The sequence below is a fragment of the Cucurbita pepo genome, chromosome LG14 (genome assembly GCF_002806865.2).
Source record: "Cucurbita pepo subsp. pepo cultivar mu-cu-16 chromosome LG14, ASM280686v2, whole genome shotgun sequence".
Taxonomy (NCBI): Eukaryota; Viridiplantae; Streptophyta; class Magnoliopsida; order Cucurbitales; family Cucurbitaceae; genus Cucurbita; species Cucurbita pepo.
This window is the reverse complement of record NC_036651.1, coordinates 2,906,862-2,925,232: the sequence shown is the minus strand read 5'-3', so window position 1 is coordinate 2,925,232 and position 18,371 is coordinate 2,906,862. Positions and strand designations below refer to the sequence as shown.

The 18,371-nt window shown below is 36.4% G+C and overlaps 2 protein-coding genes and 1 pseudogene across 6 annotated transcripts; 1 reads left to right on the top strand and 2 right to left on the bottom strand.

The window, feature by feature from the left end:
* On the top strand, nucleotides 1-4,347 carry LOC111810228 (annotated as a pseudogene).
* Nucleotides 4,348-4,705: 358 nt separating this feature from the next.
* Nucleotides 4,706-10,103, bottom strand: LOC111810227 (long chain acyl-CoA synthetase 4-like). Its single transcript, XM_023696873.1, has 19 exons — nucleotides 9,800-10,103; nucleotides 9,457-9,520; nucleotides 9,260-9,349; nucleotides 9,107-9,163; nucleotides 8,867-8,915; nucleotides 8,644-8,720; nucleotides 8,436-8,475; nucleotides 8,232-8,326; nucleotides 7,773-7,940; nucleotides 7,467-7,577; nucleotides 7,304-7,391; nucleotides 7,023-7,089; nucleotides 6,639-6,714; nucleotides 6,417-6,534; nucleotides 6,037-6,282; nucleotides 5,808-5,947; nucleotides 5,519-5,701; nucleotides 5,297-5,416; nucleotides 4,706-5,014 (listed from the first exon to the last, which is right to left on the bottom strand). Exons 1-19 carry the CDS (start codon nucleotides 9,949-9,951, stop codon nucleotides 4,973-4,975), a joined length of 1,983 nt encoding a protein of 660 aa, XP_023552641.1. The 5' UTR covers nucleotides 9,952-10,103; the 3' UTR covers nucleotides 4,706-4,972.
* A 1,694-nt stretch (nucleotides 10,104-11,797) lies between these two features.
* Nucleotides 11,798-18,091, bottom strand: LOC111810226 (mitochondrial inner membrane protein OXA1-like). Of its 5 annotated transcripts, none has more exons than XM_023696868.1 (12): nucleotides 17,970-18,091; nucleotides 17,699-17,758; nucleotides 16,890-17,101; nucleotides 16,543-16,827; nucleotides 16,346-16,436; nucleotides 15,032-15,079; nucleotides 14,803-14,861; nucleotides 14,040-14,115; nucleotides 13,804-13,935; nucleotides 13,212-13,319; nucleotides 12,447-12,501; nucleotides 11,798-12,315 (listed from the first exon to the last, which is right to left on the bottom strand). In XM_023696868.1, exons 3-12 carry the CDS (start codon nucleotides 17,090-17,092, stop codon nucleotides 12,047-12,049), a joined length of 1,326 nt encoding a protein of 441 aa, XP_023552636.1. In that variant the 5' UTR covers nucleotides 17,093-17,101; nucleotides 17,699-17,758; nucleotides 17,970-18,091; the 3' UTR covers nucleotides 11,798-12,046. The 5 variants fall into 5 exon arrangements, with proteins under 5 accessions (XP_023552636.1, XP_023552638.1, XP_023552637.1 ...); XM_023696870.1 differs by having other exon boundaries at nucleotides 16,890-17,097; XM_023696869.1 differs by lacking the exon at nucleotides 17,699-17,758.
* Between the last annotated feature and the right edge of the window lie 280 nt (nucleotides 18,092-18,371).

Genomic DNA, 18,371 nt, shown 5'->3' with positions numbered 1-18,371 from the left:
ACTGCCCTTCTCTCCGCCTCTCTCTCCGCCTCTCTCTCTCTCTCTCTCTCTCTCTCTCTTCCCCTTTTGGGGTCCTCCCGCCGGCATTGCCATTTCCCCCTCCGATTCCTTAAAATGGAGAGTTCCATCTCAGCCATTGCTCTGCTTCTGGTAATTTTGGTCCCCTGTGNTGGGGTCCTCCCGCCGGCATTGCCATTTCCCCCTCCGATTCCTTAAAATGGAGAGTTCCATCTCAGTCATTGCTCTGCTTCTGGTAATTTCGGTCCCCTGGGCCCTAGGCGGCCATGACTACGGTCAAGCTCTAAGCAAGAGCATTCTATTCTTCGAAGCTCAGAGATCCGGCTACCTTCCTCACAATCAGCGCGTCAATTGGCGCTCCAATTCCGGCTTGCAAGACGGCAAGGCTAGCGGGGTAATGCCTTCTATTTCAAACTCTGTTTGGTTAATGAGAAAATTGATGTGTGGAATTTTCTCCGGAAAGTGATTTGGGGGTTTTTTGTTTGGNGCTTGCAAGACGGCAAGGCTAGCGGGGTAATGCCTTCTATTTTCAAACTCTGTTTGGTTAATGAGAAAATTGATGTGTGGAATTTTCTCGGGAAAGTGATTTGGGGGTTTTTTGTTTTGTGTAGGTGGATCTGGTTGGAGGATATTACGACGCCGGCGACAATGTGAAGTTCGGACTGCCGATGGCATTCACGGTGACGATGATGAGTTGGAGCATTATTGAATACGGGAAGCAAATGGCCGCCAATGGCGAACTTGGCCATGCCCTAGACGCCGTCAAATGGGGCACCGATTACCTCATCAAAGCCCACCCAGAACCCTATGTTCTTTATGGAGAGGTACCCTTACCTTCCTTTTCTTTTGTAACTNATGTTCTTTATGGAGAGGTACCCTTACCTTCCTTTTCTTTTGAAATTATAGTTCATATTGTTCTTGAATTCACACTTTGTTCTTTTATGTCTTACTGATCACTACACTAATTTGTTATTAATTATAACTAATGTATCACTAATTTTGATTAATACTGGGAATTAAACAAACATTAAATTCTAAATATTTGTGATTCGTTGGTTTATTTATTGAAATTATTTTGAATGGGAAATTATTAGGTGGGAGATGGTAACACAGACCACTACTGCTGGCAGCGGCCGGAGGACATGACGACGGACCGACGGGCTTACAAGATCGACCCGAGTAATCCCGGGTCGGATCTCGCCGGAGAAACTGCCGCCGCTATGGCCGCCGCCTCCCTCGTCTTCCGCCACTACAACCCCGCCTATGCTAACGAGCTTCTCTCCCATGCCCGCCAGGTTACCCAATTTAATTATCATTTTTTTTTTAAGAATAAAAATTTTACAATTTGAAGTGTGAGCTATACCCGACGGCGCATGATAGTAAAACTACCGCAATTAATAGGTTTATTTATTGCGTCATTAAATGCTGATTTTATTTTTATATATAAATATAAAGTATTGTGTTCAGAAATAAATATTTAGTAGAAGAAAAATTATTGGAACAAATTCCATAAATTGAGTGATGTGATACAAGTGTCGGTGGTGTGAAATTACGAAAATGCCATTGAGAGTATAATTTAATTTTAATTTTTATTATCTTTCAGCTGTTCGAGTTTGCGGACAAATACAGAGGGAAGTACGACAGCAGCATCACTGTCGCGCAGAAGTACTATCGTTCTGTTAGTGGCTACAATGTGCGTATCATCCTCTTTTTTTGGGCCTGCATGGGCCACCTCAATTTGGGCCTAATTACACCAAGCCATCATTAATGGGCTTCTCCAGAGCCCATTACTAACTGATTATCATCACTCACGTGTCTAGATTGAATTTGCAGGATGAGTTACTGTGGGCAGCTGCATGGCTGTATGAGGCAACAAACAACCAATATTACTTGAATTACCTTGGAGAAAATGGGGACTCCATGGGAGGAACTGGTTGGTCGTACTGACTTAAACCGACGGATGTCAAATATGCTGGTGTTCAAACCCTTGTCGCCAAGGTTTGTTCTTTTAATTTTAAAGATTTTCCGACGATTGTCTGAATAGTGTTAGGAATCATGACCCTCCACAATCGAATGATATTGTCCACTTTGAACAGAAGCTCTCGTGGCTTTACTTTTGATTTTATCAAAAGACCTCGTACAAATGGAGATAGTATTCTTAATAAACCCATGGTTTCTTTAATTAGCCGATGTGGGACTCCTCTCCCAACAATTTTCAACAATCTCCCTCGAACAAAGTACACCATAGAGCCTCTTCTGAGATCTATGGAGCCGTCGAACAGCCTCTCCTTAATAGAGGCTCAACTCATTCTCTAGAGCCTTCAAACAAAGTATACAATTTATTCGACGTTGGAGTCACTTTTGACTATACTTTTGAGACTCACAAGTTAAGGACACGACTTTGATATTATGTTAAGAATCATGATCCTCTGCAATGATATGATATTATCCACTTTGATCATAAGCTTTCATGGGTTTATTTTGGACTTCTCCAAAGACCTACCAATGAACGATAGTATTTACTAATAAACCCATAATTTCCCCAGTAATCCTCACAAACAGAAGATTATAAGAGTGATTTGGGTGTTTGTGATGGCAGTTTTTGTTGCAAGGAAGAGCGGCTCACCACGGGCCGGTGTTCGAGAGGTACAAGGACAAGGCTGAAAATTTCTTGTGCTCTTGCATGAAGAAAGGTACTCGCAATGTTCAGACCACGCCCGCCGGTCTTATTTTCCGACAGAGATGGAACAATATGCAGTTTGTTACTAGTGCTGCCTTCCTAGCCACCGTCTACTCCGACTATCTTTCTTCTGCCGGCGCTAATTTGAGGTGTGCCACCGGCAGTGTCCAGCCTTCCGAGCTTCTTCGCTTTGCACAATCTCAGGTACCTATTATTCATCAAATGAGAAAAGGGTCATCATTATTAAACCAGATGGAATGTCTGTTTAATTTAAAATTCTAATTCTCAACCAGGTGGACTACATTCTTGGGGACAATCCGAGGGCTACGAGTTACATGGTGGGGTATGGAAACAATTACCCACGACAAGTCCACCACAGGGGATCTTCCATTGTTTCCATCAAGGTCAATTCTGCCTTTGTCAGCTGCAGGGGTGGCTATGCCACATGGTATGGCAGAAAGGCAAGCGACCCCAACCTTCTCACCGGTGCTCTTGTGGGTGGGCCTGATGCCTACGACAACTTTGCTGATGAAAGGGACAATTATGAGCAGACTGAGCCTGCTACTTATAACAATGCTCCAATTCTTGGCATTTTGGCCAGACTCAGTGGTGGACATAGTGGCTACAATCAGCTCCTTCCAGGTACTAATCTTATTGTGATCATTTGGTTTCTCTTGAAGCATTTTCATGTATAATCATGGCACTGATCATCATTCTGTTCTTTCTCCAGTGCTTCTTCCTCCACTTAATCATCCAGACCCATCTGCATACCCCAAAACACTTCCATCTCCAGGTATGATTACTTTATAAAGACCAGCCAATCTTTATTGATCATAGGAGGCAAAAATTTGACTGAAGAGCTTGTTTTGCAGTGTCGTCTTCTACCCCGATTACCGTAGAGCAAAAGATGACGACTTCCTGGACTGCTAAAGGAAATACATACTATAGATACTCTACAAAAGTGACCAATAAGTCATCAAAAACTCTCAAAGACCTGAAACTTACAATATCCAAACTTTATGGCCCTCTTTGGGGGCTGGAGAAATCTGGTGAATCATATGTCTTCCCATCGTGGCTCAACTCATTAGCTGCAGGAGAAAGCCTTGAATTTGTGTACATTCACACTACTTCTCCAGCCAACATCTCAGTTTCCAGCTACACTCTCTCCTAAATTGGAGGAAGATTATTAGAAACCAAACCAAGAAGATACAGCATACAACAAGCTTTTTGGAGTTCATGGAGTGGTGTAAGAAATGTGCAGTTATAGATAGTGAGGTCGCATCGGTTTCTTTCTCGTCGTTTTTTTCAGAAGAAAGTCAACATTTACGCGTGATATGGATTTGCTTAGGTTTTTTAGATGCAAATCAGCCAAATAATGGCGCTGAAGTTGGGGAAGAAAGGAGAGAAGGGAGTTTGAAATGGTGCTCATCCTCTTTCTCCACCTCTTCAACGCTTTATAGACAGAATGAAAAGCTGAGAGTGTCAGAGAAGCAACAAAAACATGGCTTCTCATAGGATTTGCAAGAGAGTTCTCTTTTCTTTCATTGTACTTTTGAAGTAGCTTTGTGTAACTTTTAGATGTGTGTTCTGCAACATTTTCTTCATTCACACTCAAATATAGTTTGTGAAACATGGTGTGCTTTTGCTTATCTTGTTTTCAAGGTGTTGTAAATCATCACTATACCTTAAAAAAAACAAAAAAAACTCTCAAATGGTTCATACATATACAAGCATATATGGAGGAGATGAAACAAGAAATACCTTTCTTTCTTCCCTCTGCTATCTGCCTGAAATGAAGAAATGAAGACCTGCAAGGAAACTCTTCTACAGATGGTCAATTTTAGCACAATACAATTCAATTCATCTAAGCATATACAATTTATCTAAGCATATCCAATAAATCAAATATTCGAAGACTATGTCTTAGTCTATGATATTTAAGTGTCATATTTAAGTGTCATCTCAGTTTGGTCTCTCTAGTCCTTCATAAGTTTCAACGATAAAATGTAGTAATTTTTACTTGTTTGTCAAAGTAGTAACTTCAAAACAGGCATCCCCAATTTAAAATGATATCTGTCTATAATACACAACAAATTGATTCAATATAGCAGAGATGTTTGGGTCAATTTCCATGTCCCCTAAAAGTACAGATTTGTCATTCACATAAATGGATCGATTAGGTGGATTAGTGACCCATATGTACAGTAAGGAAGTATCATTTCAATAGAAACACTGTAGTCTGGCAATGGATTCCATAAATGTCGTCTTCAGTCATTAGGGCTTCTTTGAATTTTTGTACATGCTGTCAATTACATTCTGCACAAAAAGAACAAAAAATGTAATAAAAGCAGCCTAAAGATATTGGAAAACTATTCCAAACACGTTATTTACGAAATAGAGAATGGATGAAGTAAACGACACCTCAGAAACTAAATGCAAAAAACTGAATGCCAATGAGCAAAAATTTAGGGCCAAAGCACAACGATCATGTGTCTTAAGATAAAGATCGAGTACCATGAAGTTTAAATTCATTCAAGTTCTAATGATAGGGGAATTTGATTTAATTGAAGGGAGATAGGTCGTTATTCGAATACGAACCTTATAATATTTTAGCAGCTGAGGCCTCTTCTTCTTGTATGTTGGAGTTATAAGGTCGCGTTCCATATCAAATGGTAGAGGATCAAGGTGAATGGCTTTAATAAACTCAAAGCCTTTCAACTGCCAAGAACAAGAGTGGGATTCATGTTACTTTTTGACAATCGAGTAAATATTTGTTTAGTCAAATCAAAAGAAGTCTAGCAAATCGGCAGGAAATAGAACCTTCTTCTCTTTTGCAATTTTGTTGAGCTCCCCAAGTAGGTAGTCCTTTGCCCTCTTATCCTCACAAAGTGCATCAAAGTCCCCTTCGATTCCATTTTCGTTTGCCCAACGTTCGAGTGCTAGCTTGTTGGGGTTAGCAACTGCAACTAGAAAGGACTCAAAACTGTTCCCGTAGACCCAGATCTAAATTGAACAATAGAATACCATGCATAAGGCACAAATAACTGAAGATTTCTTTCTAATGTGTACAAAACATTTCAATTAAAGCTGACAAAAGTTTAGCAAATACCATGTCTATAGCAGATACAAGACCATAAATATTCTCCAAATTTTCCACGGCAACATATTCTCCTTGAGAAAGTTTGAAAATATTCTTCTTGCGGTCAATAATTTTCAAGCTGCCATCCGATTGCCACTCACCAATATCACCTAAAGAAAATGGAAAAAGAAGAGGTAAATTTATGATAACAAACCATAGAAAACAGAGGAATGAGTTTTATTGCACGGATTAAGATTACCTGTATGGAACCAACCGTCAATCATAACCTCATTGGTTAGGTCATCGCGCTTGTAGTATCCAGAAAACAATGGTTCTCCCCTCACACATATTTCACCTCGTGGTGTAGTTGAAAGGGCATCGTATCCCATTTCGGGTACAGATTCTAGGCAGACATCCACATTCGGCACTGGAGGGCCAACTGTTCCCAACATTGACAGTTTATTTGGCAATGAGACAAAAGTCCCAGCACAAGTCTCTGTCAAACCTACATTAGCATGAACATAATCATCATTGAAATATGGAAGGAACAAAAAGTGAAGGAATGCCAAAAAATTATAAGATATCTATACGAGTCCATGAAGAGCAGAAACTTCAGAATATACTGCCGGGATTATATACCATATCCTTGTAGAACATGTGCACATGCCACAACTCTCAAGAAAGCTTCTACGTGTGTAGCTAGTGGTGCAGCTCCAGAGAGAATAAGTCTCACATTACCTCCCAGCCCTTGCTTTACCTGATAGAGAACCCACGAGAACAAAATATGAATTTAAAATTTTAGTAAATCTGAGGATTATCATGTCAATTAGGAGGTGCGACACGAAAGAAAAAAAATGCCACCTTACTGAAGACAAGTTTGTCACAAATGGGAGATGCCTCGCCATGTTTATGCCCCTTTTGCATGTTACCATATTTACTGCACCAAAGGATAAAACCGATTAGAGTAACAATAAGAGAAATAATCAATAACTGGTGAAGTTTTGAGTTCATAACAATACCCTAGAAACACCCTCTGTGATAAAATTAAAAAAAAAAGAAGATATAAAAACACAGAAAAAAGAATATAATGAAATAACACCGAGTAGATANAAGTTTGTATACACATATCACATGCCACAGTTCATAAAACTATCTTCCAAAAAGAAATAAGATAACATTTAAAACTCATCAGCACTATTTACCACGCATATTTTAAGAAAATTAACCGAAGTGAAACTGACTTACTGTGAGTATGCAAGATTGAATAATGTCTTCCTAAAGAATCCCCCTGCATCTAATCTCTGAGTCAACCCTGAGAAAACATAATAACAATTATTTTGATCATGGGAGATATGAACTTGCATTCAAGTAAAAATATTAGCATCCACAGACCAAAGAGATAAAACCAGTACTTCAATTCATACAATTGGTTTTGCCTATAGAGACACATGTCCTCAATTATTATTATCAGGCAAAAAGGATTATGACGACATCAAAATCATATAGTTCACACATGGACAGCTTACCAGCATAAATTCTATCTAAAACACGTGGAACGGCACAGAAAATGCTAGGTTTGAGCTCCCCAATATCTTCAACCAATAGTTTAACATCCTGCAGAATAAAAATGGTAAGCAACATTTACAAACCTTATATTTGGTGCATGAAGAAAATCAAATGATTACTCACCCCACGCCAAAACCCAATGGAGGCACCATGTAAGATAAACAACTCCTCGAGTACCCGGTCAAAGATATGTGCTAGTGGAAGGTATGACAAATAGACATCTTTCGCATTCATCTGTATGAGAGAGAGAGAGAGAGAGAGAGAGAGAGAGAGAGAGAGAGATAAGTAAGAAATTGTGCTATTAGACACAAGAAATACAATGCATATCAATCTAGATCGACTGTTCCATAGGTTATGTTGGTTAAATTTTCATTTCCAGGTTATCATAGATAAAAGATTGTGAAGTACAAATTTACTAAGGAAAACTACCTCTTCATTTACACTCTCTAATAGACGCTGGACACCAGCTATAAGTGAAATTATGCTTTTGTTTGATATCATCACTCCTTTGGGATCTCCAGTAGTCCCACTTGTATACATGATTGTGGAAATGTCACTTTTCTTTTTCACAGGGAGATCAAAATGCTGATTTTCACCCTGTTTAAAGCAGACACCAAAAATTTGATGAGTAATACTTTTTTCATTGTGATGAGAAATGAAGGAAGTGGAAACAACATTTCAGTTCATCATCCACATATACCTAGATTATCTTAATGATGAAGTTATCAGTTCATCATCCATACTCAGAAGTGAAAACAACATTTCCAAACAAAATGTTACCATGGAAAACTTTGTGCAGTTGAGACTAAGAGTTTCAGGCAAGATACTAAATTATTTAACAAGGGTGACCTTATGCAGGTGAGCCAAGAGTTCAAATATAATACTTACCAGAAGCAAAAATTCATCCCAAGAAAATATTTCAAGCCCATACTTCTCAAACTCCTCTTTTAGATTAGGTGCAACCTTGCCAAAACTCACAATTGCTACAAACAAACAAATGAAATCTTTTAATAAAAAAAAATTTAAAAATGAAAATGTTGCTTCAATAGGCACACCATTGGCATGAGAATCTAAATAGAAATAAAAATTTACTTTTCAAGTATTTGGTTGTGCTTGGGAATGTTTTCAAGACCTGAAAAGAAAAATATAAACTTCATATGATCAAAACTACCCAGGAGAAGTTAATCTGCAAAATGAAGATACTAAATTCTCAGAGAGTAAAGATGCATATTTAATCTGCATATATGTAATTCAAAAATAAAGATAATAAACTTCTGACTTCCACCATATAAGTCGGTACCTCAGGAAGCTTCTTCTCTTCTACAAAAACAACAGAAATCTCTGCATGGCAAATAATAAATTCCACAGCTCCAGCGCCTGAACAATGAATCAGTATGATAGAAAGTTCATCAGCTTCCTTTTATTTTACTGATGAAAGAGATACAGAGCGTGCNGACATACAGAGCGCACTTGATATTATACTCAAACCACACAATATAATTATAAATTTAGAACAAGCATACCTAATGTGTCGTACAAGGGAACACAAAAGAGCCCATGAGCATTACATGCCTGCAAGTGAACTTCAATGTCATGCAATATTCGTCTAGAATAAAGTAGCAATAACTTAGACGGATGTCAAGAATACAGAGACAAGTTCCAAGTCATCCACAAATGCATTAACAGTTAAAGAAAAAACTCTCGAAGAAGATAAAAGATGAACGGTATCAAGAAAGAAGTCAGGAGCAAAAGTTAAACTCTACCTCCATGCTTATTATCCACTCTGAGCAATTGGCACCGTAGATACCACATTTTGCTCCCTATAAATAGAGATTAGTTAAAGCATTAATCCACAAGATTTGCAGAGATGTACTTGCATAAATGAATCGAATAACCTCGTGAGGATGGAAACTTACTTCCTCAAAACCACGACTGCGCAAAGAATTTCCGATTTTTATGACCATATCGTACACTTCCTTATATGTTAGCCACACATATTTACCAGCCTGCGATAAACAGATCCAAGATACAACTTATTGCAAGGTCTTAGTAGATGATAGAAAAACAAAAACAACACTTTGGGGCGTCTGGATTATATGCAAGATGCATATACCTTCCCATTCACAATCTCACGTCGGCCAAGCATTCGATTACCAGGGTTTCTCTCCACTGACAACCTGCAATACAACAGGAATCAATGAATAAATTGATACACTGCGTAATATTCCCCAAACTTTTCCCCGGAAGGATTGCGTAGAAATACGAAGGCCTCAACATGATAAGCTCATGCACAGCTGAGACAGCCGAGAGAAAGGTGTTGATCAAAGCTCAGAAACAAGAAGAAAAAAAATGGAACAGCGAAGGAGGATGAAGCTCAAATATGAAAATAAAGCACAAAATGCAGAATCTAGTAGCGGTTTTTCACAGCAACAAAGTAGATAGTGAAGAAAACACACCGAAATATATCCCAACAGCTATCCAATCCTTCAATGGGAAGCGGAAACCCATCCTTAGCGAAAATACTTCTGTAAACAGGTCCAATCGAAGGCCTTCCATCAATGGCGGCCTTAGACTCCTCCACCTGAATCAAATACTTCATCTGCGACATCCTTCAGCCTCCGCTTTACAGAGCAACAATCCAAATAACGAGTCTGTAGTGTATGAATCCTTCAAATTTCGATGAATTTGAGAAGCTGAAGTTGGTTTTATACAGACATCAAAGTACAGAAGTCGTGAAGACCGGTGGCTGTGGGTGACCTGACCAAGTGGCGTATGCGGTAAATACACCCACTTTTCTTCTTTTTCTTCCTTCACGAAAATAATTACAAATTTAGTCCCTCACTTTTTTAGTATTACCAATTTAGCCCCTCAATTTCTTTAAAATTTAATTACATTTTTTAAATATTATGGTGCACTATGATGTGATATATAGCCAAACAATAAATGACATATTGTACTTACTCCACATAAGTTTTAAATTTAATATGTGGGTCCAAAATTTTAACATTTTAATTAAAATACACTTAAAAAACGTTATTTATTAATAAAAATATGATTGAATTATATTCATATAAGCAAAGTTTTTCATTATTATTATTATTATTATTATTATTCTTTTTACAAATTTGATATTAAAAATGAATTTAATTTTCTAGAAAAAAGGAAAAGACGCAACAATAATAAAAACTTTACATTTCTTTAAAAATATTTAATATAAGAAAAAAATAATTACTGAAACTGAAGGGGGGAGAAATAAATGTAATTTTAGTGGGCCCCACAGAGATTTATTTTTATTTTATTTTATTTTATTTGTGGGGAGAGAATAAACTTGAATGGGGTTGGGATTGGGTAGACCCGTTTGGGATTGGATTTTGTAGAGTTAATAAACGGTCCACGTCAACATTTAATATTTTTCTTAAAATACCAAATTTATGTGGGGTTTACGTATTCCATTGTTTTTTTTAATAAATAAATAAAATATTTTATTTATTTTGTTAAAAAAAACGATGGAAATCATATGAAAATCATTACATTTAAATTTTATTTAAATTATTTACTATTTTCATGAATTATATACAACAATTTAATTAATTTTTCAAATAATTTTGATGGATTCTTGATACAAATGGGTATTTTTTTTTTTCATTAATTTTGATGCGGCAAAAATATTTGTTAATGGATAGAAAGAAAATTAAAAATTGGATAAATGAGTGAATAATTGAATTAAGGAGAGAGTTCTGGAGGTTGGCTAATTTATGTTTAATTTTAAACCTGTCTCTAAAATATTCATCTTGTCCAATAAATTTTTAAAATTTTAAATTTACATCTAACAGATTTAATATGATCGTCCTTTAAAAATTATCAATTATATATGGAAATTTTATATTTAATAGAATTCTGAAATTTTAATGTAAGTTCAAAGTTTAAGGAGATTTTAATACAAGGTAAAGATAAATAAAGTCAAAACCTATCCTTATATAGTATGAAACTATATCATAAAATTGGGCAAAAAATCAAACGTCACAATTATGGCGAAACTTATTGCAAAGGACCTTCAACTTGGCATTTATTGGGTTGGTTATCCAACTCGTAGAAATTTTTCCTAATTTTGGGTGTTTTTTTTCTTTATTTATGTGTTCAAATAATGACTAATTAAGTTGCACAAAATATAAAAATTGCTTTAAATTGATGATCAAAATATTTAAATTATTGATAAACCCAAAAGAAAGGACCAAAATATCATGGAAAGATAATAAAATAATTGTTTTAGAACATAAAAGGTGCATTTAATCATAGCATCCCAGAAGCAATTAATACTACTCTCATTCAATTGGGTCATTTGTTGTTGGTTGATTGATGAGCTTCTTCAAATGGTTCATTCCTCTTGTGTGAACACTTTAAATTTGGAGTTTGTTATTTAAGCATAACCAACTTCTTGACTTTACAACAACACCTTAAACACAGATCATCCAACACTTTTCTAATATCTCAGCTCTGTTTTACAAAGTATTCTTATCAAAAGTCCAAAATTCAGATTCAACTTGTAGAATTTCTTACAAGCAAACAATTTATTTTCTTTTCTAATAATATCTCTATCTCTTCCTGGGGTATCAAAATTATCAAAACAACTGGTTATATATCAAAACTACAGAAAGTTAAATGAATGTAATAATACACCAATACCTGAAACTAAAGTATAAGCCTCACTTTTTCTTGTTCTTCATCTTTTTCCTTCCCTTCACTTCTTTTTCCAAACTTCTAAGCCTCTGACTGATGACCGACGATGATGAGATTTTCCGGTCTTGCGACGGTGACAGTTCAGCTGTTAATGTGGTGGCGGTAGGTTCAGGTGCTGCTGTTGCTTGTTTCATAGCTGTAAGAAACGAGAAGGCAGGTTGTGGAGTGGTATTGGTGTTTGCTACAGGTATTTCTGGAACACCCAATGCCTTCTTAACCCCGGGGACTTTGAGAACTGAAAATTGTCGAACATGTCATTCAGATTTGTCAGGGGGAAAAGTGAACAGCAGAAAACTATACAAATCTATTAATCAGAGGAAAACAGTAAAAGATCAATGGTGATAACTAGGAGCTTGAACAACTCACCAATCCCGTATACGAGTGAGAACACGTTAGATGTAACCCAGTAACAGAATATTGCCTGCATGTAATACCAGAGTAAGTGACCTGATAACAGTTGAGATATACAAGGGAAGCTATTCCCCATCCAATGCCACAATCCAATTTCCAGGTATTATGAAGCTTGTAAGGAAAAGAAGGATCTTGTAGCATAAACTCCCAAGCACAATCATATACATGATGCAGCATTAGATGACTTTTTATGTGTAAGATATTCTCTTCATACTATGATGGAACTTATCACTTACAGATTACTTAGTGATTTTTTAATATAAGACCCCCGGTTCTACCAAATACATGTAATAAAAAATTTATCAAAATGCACAATAAATCATAGATGTGTACATGTATGTTACTTAAACCATCAATCTCGCTTCAGATCTTGTCATANCATACTATGATGGAACTTATCACTTACAGATTACTTAGTGATCAATCTCGCTTCAGATCTTGTCAGAGTTAATAATTACTGATTTCAGAAATCAAAACTTAAAAAAGACTTTAAGATGTGAAGCGAAGAACAAAAGTGCAGGATGCAACTAACCATCAACTTCGCTTCAGATCTTGGCATTATATTATCATGACTACTAAAGAAAGTGCAAACATTAAAATTAATGCCAGTAACAAAATTGAGAGCCAGAATGAGGTGACTGCTTGATGTCCGGTGCTTGCACTCAACCCAGAAGGAAACAAACAAAAGCATTTTTCCTGGTACAAAAAAATGGCAAATACCTTTGGAAAATTCATGGTCAAGGGAACCGTAGCTATAGCAAGACCCCTCATCACATTTTTCATTGTGGCAGCTATAGGATTACCTTCCATACCTTCTTGCATGTTGTACTGAGAAAATGAAAGCAGTCAGAATTTAAGATTATTTGTGTAATATACTACTACAAAAAAGGAAATAATATTGTTAACAAAAACAAAAGGAAAATAAAAGTTATGAAACCGGTCAAGTGAATCGATCTTCATGGGAAGATGCGGATGCAGATGATGCAGATGAAGATGAAGATGAAAGAAAAATAATTCTCAAGTGGCTCTAATTAAGTGATTAGGGAAGCAATTTCGTTTCAACTTCAGCAAATTAAGCTCGGTTTCATTCTACTACCAATGGTTACTCCATGGAGACTTTGCTAGATTTTTTATTGGTCCAAGATTTATGCTACTGTGATGCTACAAACGACTAGTCTAGTACAAGTACCAGGAAAAAGAAAAGAAACAAAATAATATTAAACATAAAGAAGGGATCCATGTATCTAATCCATAACAAGCCATAACTGCAGGTTTGGGAAAGTAGACAAAATACAAATTTACGAATGTCTACCTCCACGGTGATCCAGAATGTCAGCGCAGTTAAAACTGGAAAAATGTACATAGTATCTGGAGTCGTGAGATCAACAAACCAGTATGCTCCACCATTTTTAAAAGAAGGCATTTTCTCTGCCATGTTTGAGACCTGCCAAAGAAAATAATGATTGAGAACAATAAAAGTAATAAACACTATACGTCAATACCTAAATGATTTATCATTAGTCATTCCTAAGTAAAAAAATACATTACCCCAAGGAAAAAACTGATGAAGACAGGACCCTGAATAAAAAGTCCCTTCAATGGAGTAAATGGGCTCACACCAAACCTGCAAGGACAAACTCATGAAACTGAAGACCAACCAAAAACAGTATGTCGAAACCTCCAGAGAGGTCAAAGAGAAAACCAAAGCACACTGATTTGCGAAAGAAAGGTTGCTAGATGAAAATGATCTACAATCACGTTTTATCACTTTTTTATTATTTTGTTCATAACCCCCTGCCACCACAAATAAGAATAGTTTCGTTCGTTTATGAACTTTTTGTTACTAATATAAAATAATGATTTCACAAGCTATAAAACTGCGACATTATTTCAAAAAATAAGAATGCTATTGTATATATTAAAAGGACAAAAAAAATTATGGCAAGTTTGAGATACTAAACATTTAGCAAACAAAATAATAACATTTGTTTCCCTGTTCAAGTGACTTCAACCACAGCCCAATCAATAAAATTAACCACTGCAATATGGACATATTTAAAACTATTCACTATTGGGGGCCTAACAGCTAGCTTTTACCAAAAACCTCCTGATCTGTATTATTTGGTTGCAGGAGGATCCATCTCTTCTGACTTCCAATTTTGAAAGCCATCTTGTTCGTGGGATTGAGAAGTTAGCTGGTCATTACTTCAGCTAATTTTCCTTACCTTTCTCTTGGTCACACACAGACACACTTAAGCCACAGAACGCTATTGCAATTTGATGTGTCTCAAGTTTTAAAAAGTGAACTTACTCATTAAAAAGTTTTTTCATTTTTTGTTGACCCTCAGCAACAGCCCTGGGATCCATACCCTGATGAAAAAGAAAACAGGGGAAAAAACTATATAACTTCATTACAATTTTTCAAAGAGTGAGTAAAGTGGTGCATGAAATACACTTGCTTTTACATTAAAGAAAAATTGTGATATGATAATCAATAAATGATACTGATCGCATATAAATACAAGAATTGGACAAGATACCTTTTCTTGCATCTCCGTCTTAACTTCCTCCAAGTGAGGCCTTAACAACTATACAACAAATGAGACTTGATTCAATCTTTAATCAAACGCCACAATCCCCAATTAAAAGTTGCATATATTTCACAATAGTGAAATATCAGCATATAAGCTTGCATCACATTAAAACTGATAACATAGTAAAAGATGCAGAAAGTGCAACAAAAGCCAGAGGGAAAAGGTTAAAAGAGATAACAGCAATGCCACAAATTAATTCTATCACAGAAGGTGACAGCTCCCGCCATAACAAGTGGGTGAACCCTAAAAGTTGCGAACCTCCCCATTCTTTAGCCTCTGTAGCATGATCAAATTGCATCACCCAAAAATTTGGTTGAGCAAGGATATAAAGATATGTTGAATTTAATAACAAGCTAGAAAATTCTCTATACAGCTAGAAAAAGAATGTGGGACTACATCATAAGAACATATCCACATGCATGTTTTTCCCTTCCATTAGATCATTGTGAGAATTAAATGCAAACGAAGAAGCAGAAGAAATATAAAATATTAAGTTCATCATGCCAATTCAATGAAACGAATGAACAGACATACAAGGTCAGAATTCCAATTTGCAGCCAACTTACCTTCTTCCTGGCTCTAATTAACCAGCTCTCTAGACACAAAGTGGCAGCAATTAAGATAAGCAAAAAGGATGTATATTTTTTTTTTTCCCACCCTNAAAGTGGCAGCAATTAAGATAAGCAAAAAGGATGTATATTTTCTTTTTTCCCACCCTTTTTTGGATAACTAGGACATCAGAGGCTTCACTCCTAGCAATTTTGTTCATGGGACACCCCCTTAACCTCGGGAAGGCTTTGCTCACTACAAGACCGCCTCAAAAAACCAAGAACAACGAGGATTTCCAACTATTAAGTTTCCAAACAGAGACTACAAGCTATCTCTGACTCTAAGTATCCTCACAGCCCTTACCACCCAGATAACACTTAGTGTTAAAGGATGCATGTGTCTTAGAGAAAGAAATAGAAACTCATGGAAAAAAATATCTACAACAACCACAATTTGAGTCACGTCAATATCAGAGATTTATTAAAAGACTGCTCCTTGGTTGAGAATGAGGACTATGAGCTGTATTGACTATTGTTCTAAGGTTCCAGTGCCAAGGCACTGGGTCGAAAGCTCAAAATAAATCCCTTGATGACGCTACAGTAACCCAAAAGAACAATAAATTATGAACAAGTGCTAAAATGGAAGAATTTGCATTTAGAAATTGAAGTTGGAGTAAACATGGAAAATCGAGTGCATAAAAAACTGACATACAGTAAGCTTTGCAGTAGATTTGAGTTGATTTATCAAAAGTGGGACTGTTGCACCACGGATCAGTAGGGTTGTTAATACAATGCAAGCCCACCTGACGGATTCCAAAAGTTAGATTATCAGTGAACAGTTAGCTATAAGAAGTTCATGGCAAAATATATGATAAAGAAATACAAGTATGAAAAATTGCGGATCCTCACCAATTTAATCCAGTAAAAGAATGAATACCATCTATAAAGTACTGCACACCCTTGACAGAGAGAAAAGAATCAGCAGCAGCAATGGCTACTTCATCAGCAACAGAAGCCTGAGATACAGCTGATTGAACGGTTGTATCTGTGAGAACTTCTGCAACATCACTCATGAATTCAATTTTTTCAGACCCTTCGCCAATAGTACTTGACATGTAGCGGCAGAAAAAGGAACCAGCGCTCGACGAGAGGAAAGTGTTTGGATATTTTCTATCATGAATAAAAAAATTAGACCTGGNGCGCTCGACGAGAGGAAAGTGTTTGGATATTTTCTATCATGAGTAAAAAAATTAGACCTGGATGACTTGTTAAAGCTGGTTCCAAATGATCTGCTCTGCAGGAAACTATTGATTTTTTCATGGGAAATTGAATCTCCATCCAAATGTTCATTTTTACGGTCATTAGTATGACCGAAAATACTAATCGATGGATGACANGATGGATGAGACTGCCGGGCTATAAGATTTGCTCTTGTGCAAAGGCTGCGCCTGTAAGCCATTGATACTGTCTACCGACAAACAACAAGTAATCATATTAAAAAATTGATTGCAGAATTAACCATGAAACAATTAAGTTGGAAAGCAAGAAAAATATTTTAAAGCCGTATTGAAAGACATTCTTAATATGGTAAGAACAGACTAAACACCAAATTTAATCCAGTATGCCTAATTATTGGTTTTCCACATCAATGGGAGCACAGCCCAGAGTGCTCCAAGAATTTACTTTATTTTCATCCAAATCATGCATTGGCCGAACTTTTTTGCCCACTAGAATCACATTCATCAACCTCAACCGTTGATTCACCTTCCTCCTTTCTTCCCGTACTGGAGCTATTTGAGTAAACTCTCTTTCCGCTACCCCCAAAATAATAACAATAATTTGATTCTCTTCTTAGTTATAGCGGGAAATTTTCTCGAGTGAATTCAAACATCCATCAAACCAATAGATAAGAGTCAGAAATCAATACCTCCAACTCCCAAGACAGCATTAAAGAAATTTCGAGCCTATGACTATCAGGAAGGGACCAAATGTATGCGCACCTATCATTTTATTACCTCCAAATTGAATCTTAAGACAATCTTTCTAAGAAGTCAATTGAAATTACCTGTCTAGAGCACAGTCATGTAATTGATTAATTTTCTCAGATTGCTCGCTTGCTTTTCAGCTGCAAGTGATAGATTAGTTTGGTTTGGATGTTGCTTTAGCCATAGAGTGAAATAAAAGGGTAAACAATGAAAGGAAAAACAACGAGTTAAGCGATTCGAGTTAGGTAAGACTGCATAAAACGCACATCCAGAACGAACACAAATCAGATTAGGAGATGGTCAAGAAGATGGTGAACAGAACATTAAAAAAAAAGTAACAAAAAGAAGTACCTGAATGAGAGCTCGACAGTGATCGCGAGGACGGAGGCGGAGAAGGGAGGAGGCCGGAAGAACAGTGCCGGAAGCGAAGCGTGGCGCTTACGAAGAGATGCAAATCAGAGGTTTTGGGTTTAGAAGGGCGAAAAAAAAAATCAAGTGAAAAGTCCTTTTTACCCTTATAAAAACTAAAATATATATACACCACTAAATCTCAAAATTGAGTATAAATATTATTTTATTTTGGGAAAATAATAATATTAGTAATATCATATATTTATAATATATTATACGGAAAAAAGATTTTGTCCATTTTGAATATTACAATTAAATTGCTAATTACTGATTTGGCGGAATTATATTAGTATAATAATATTTTTTATTTTGGTAACTGGACAGTTCGATAATATTTTATAT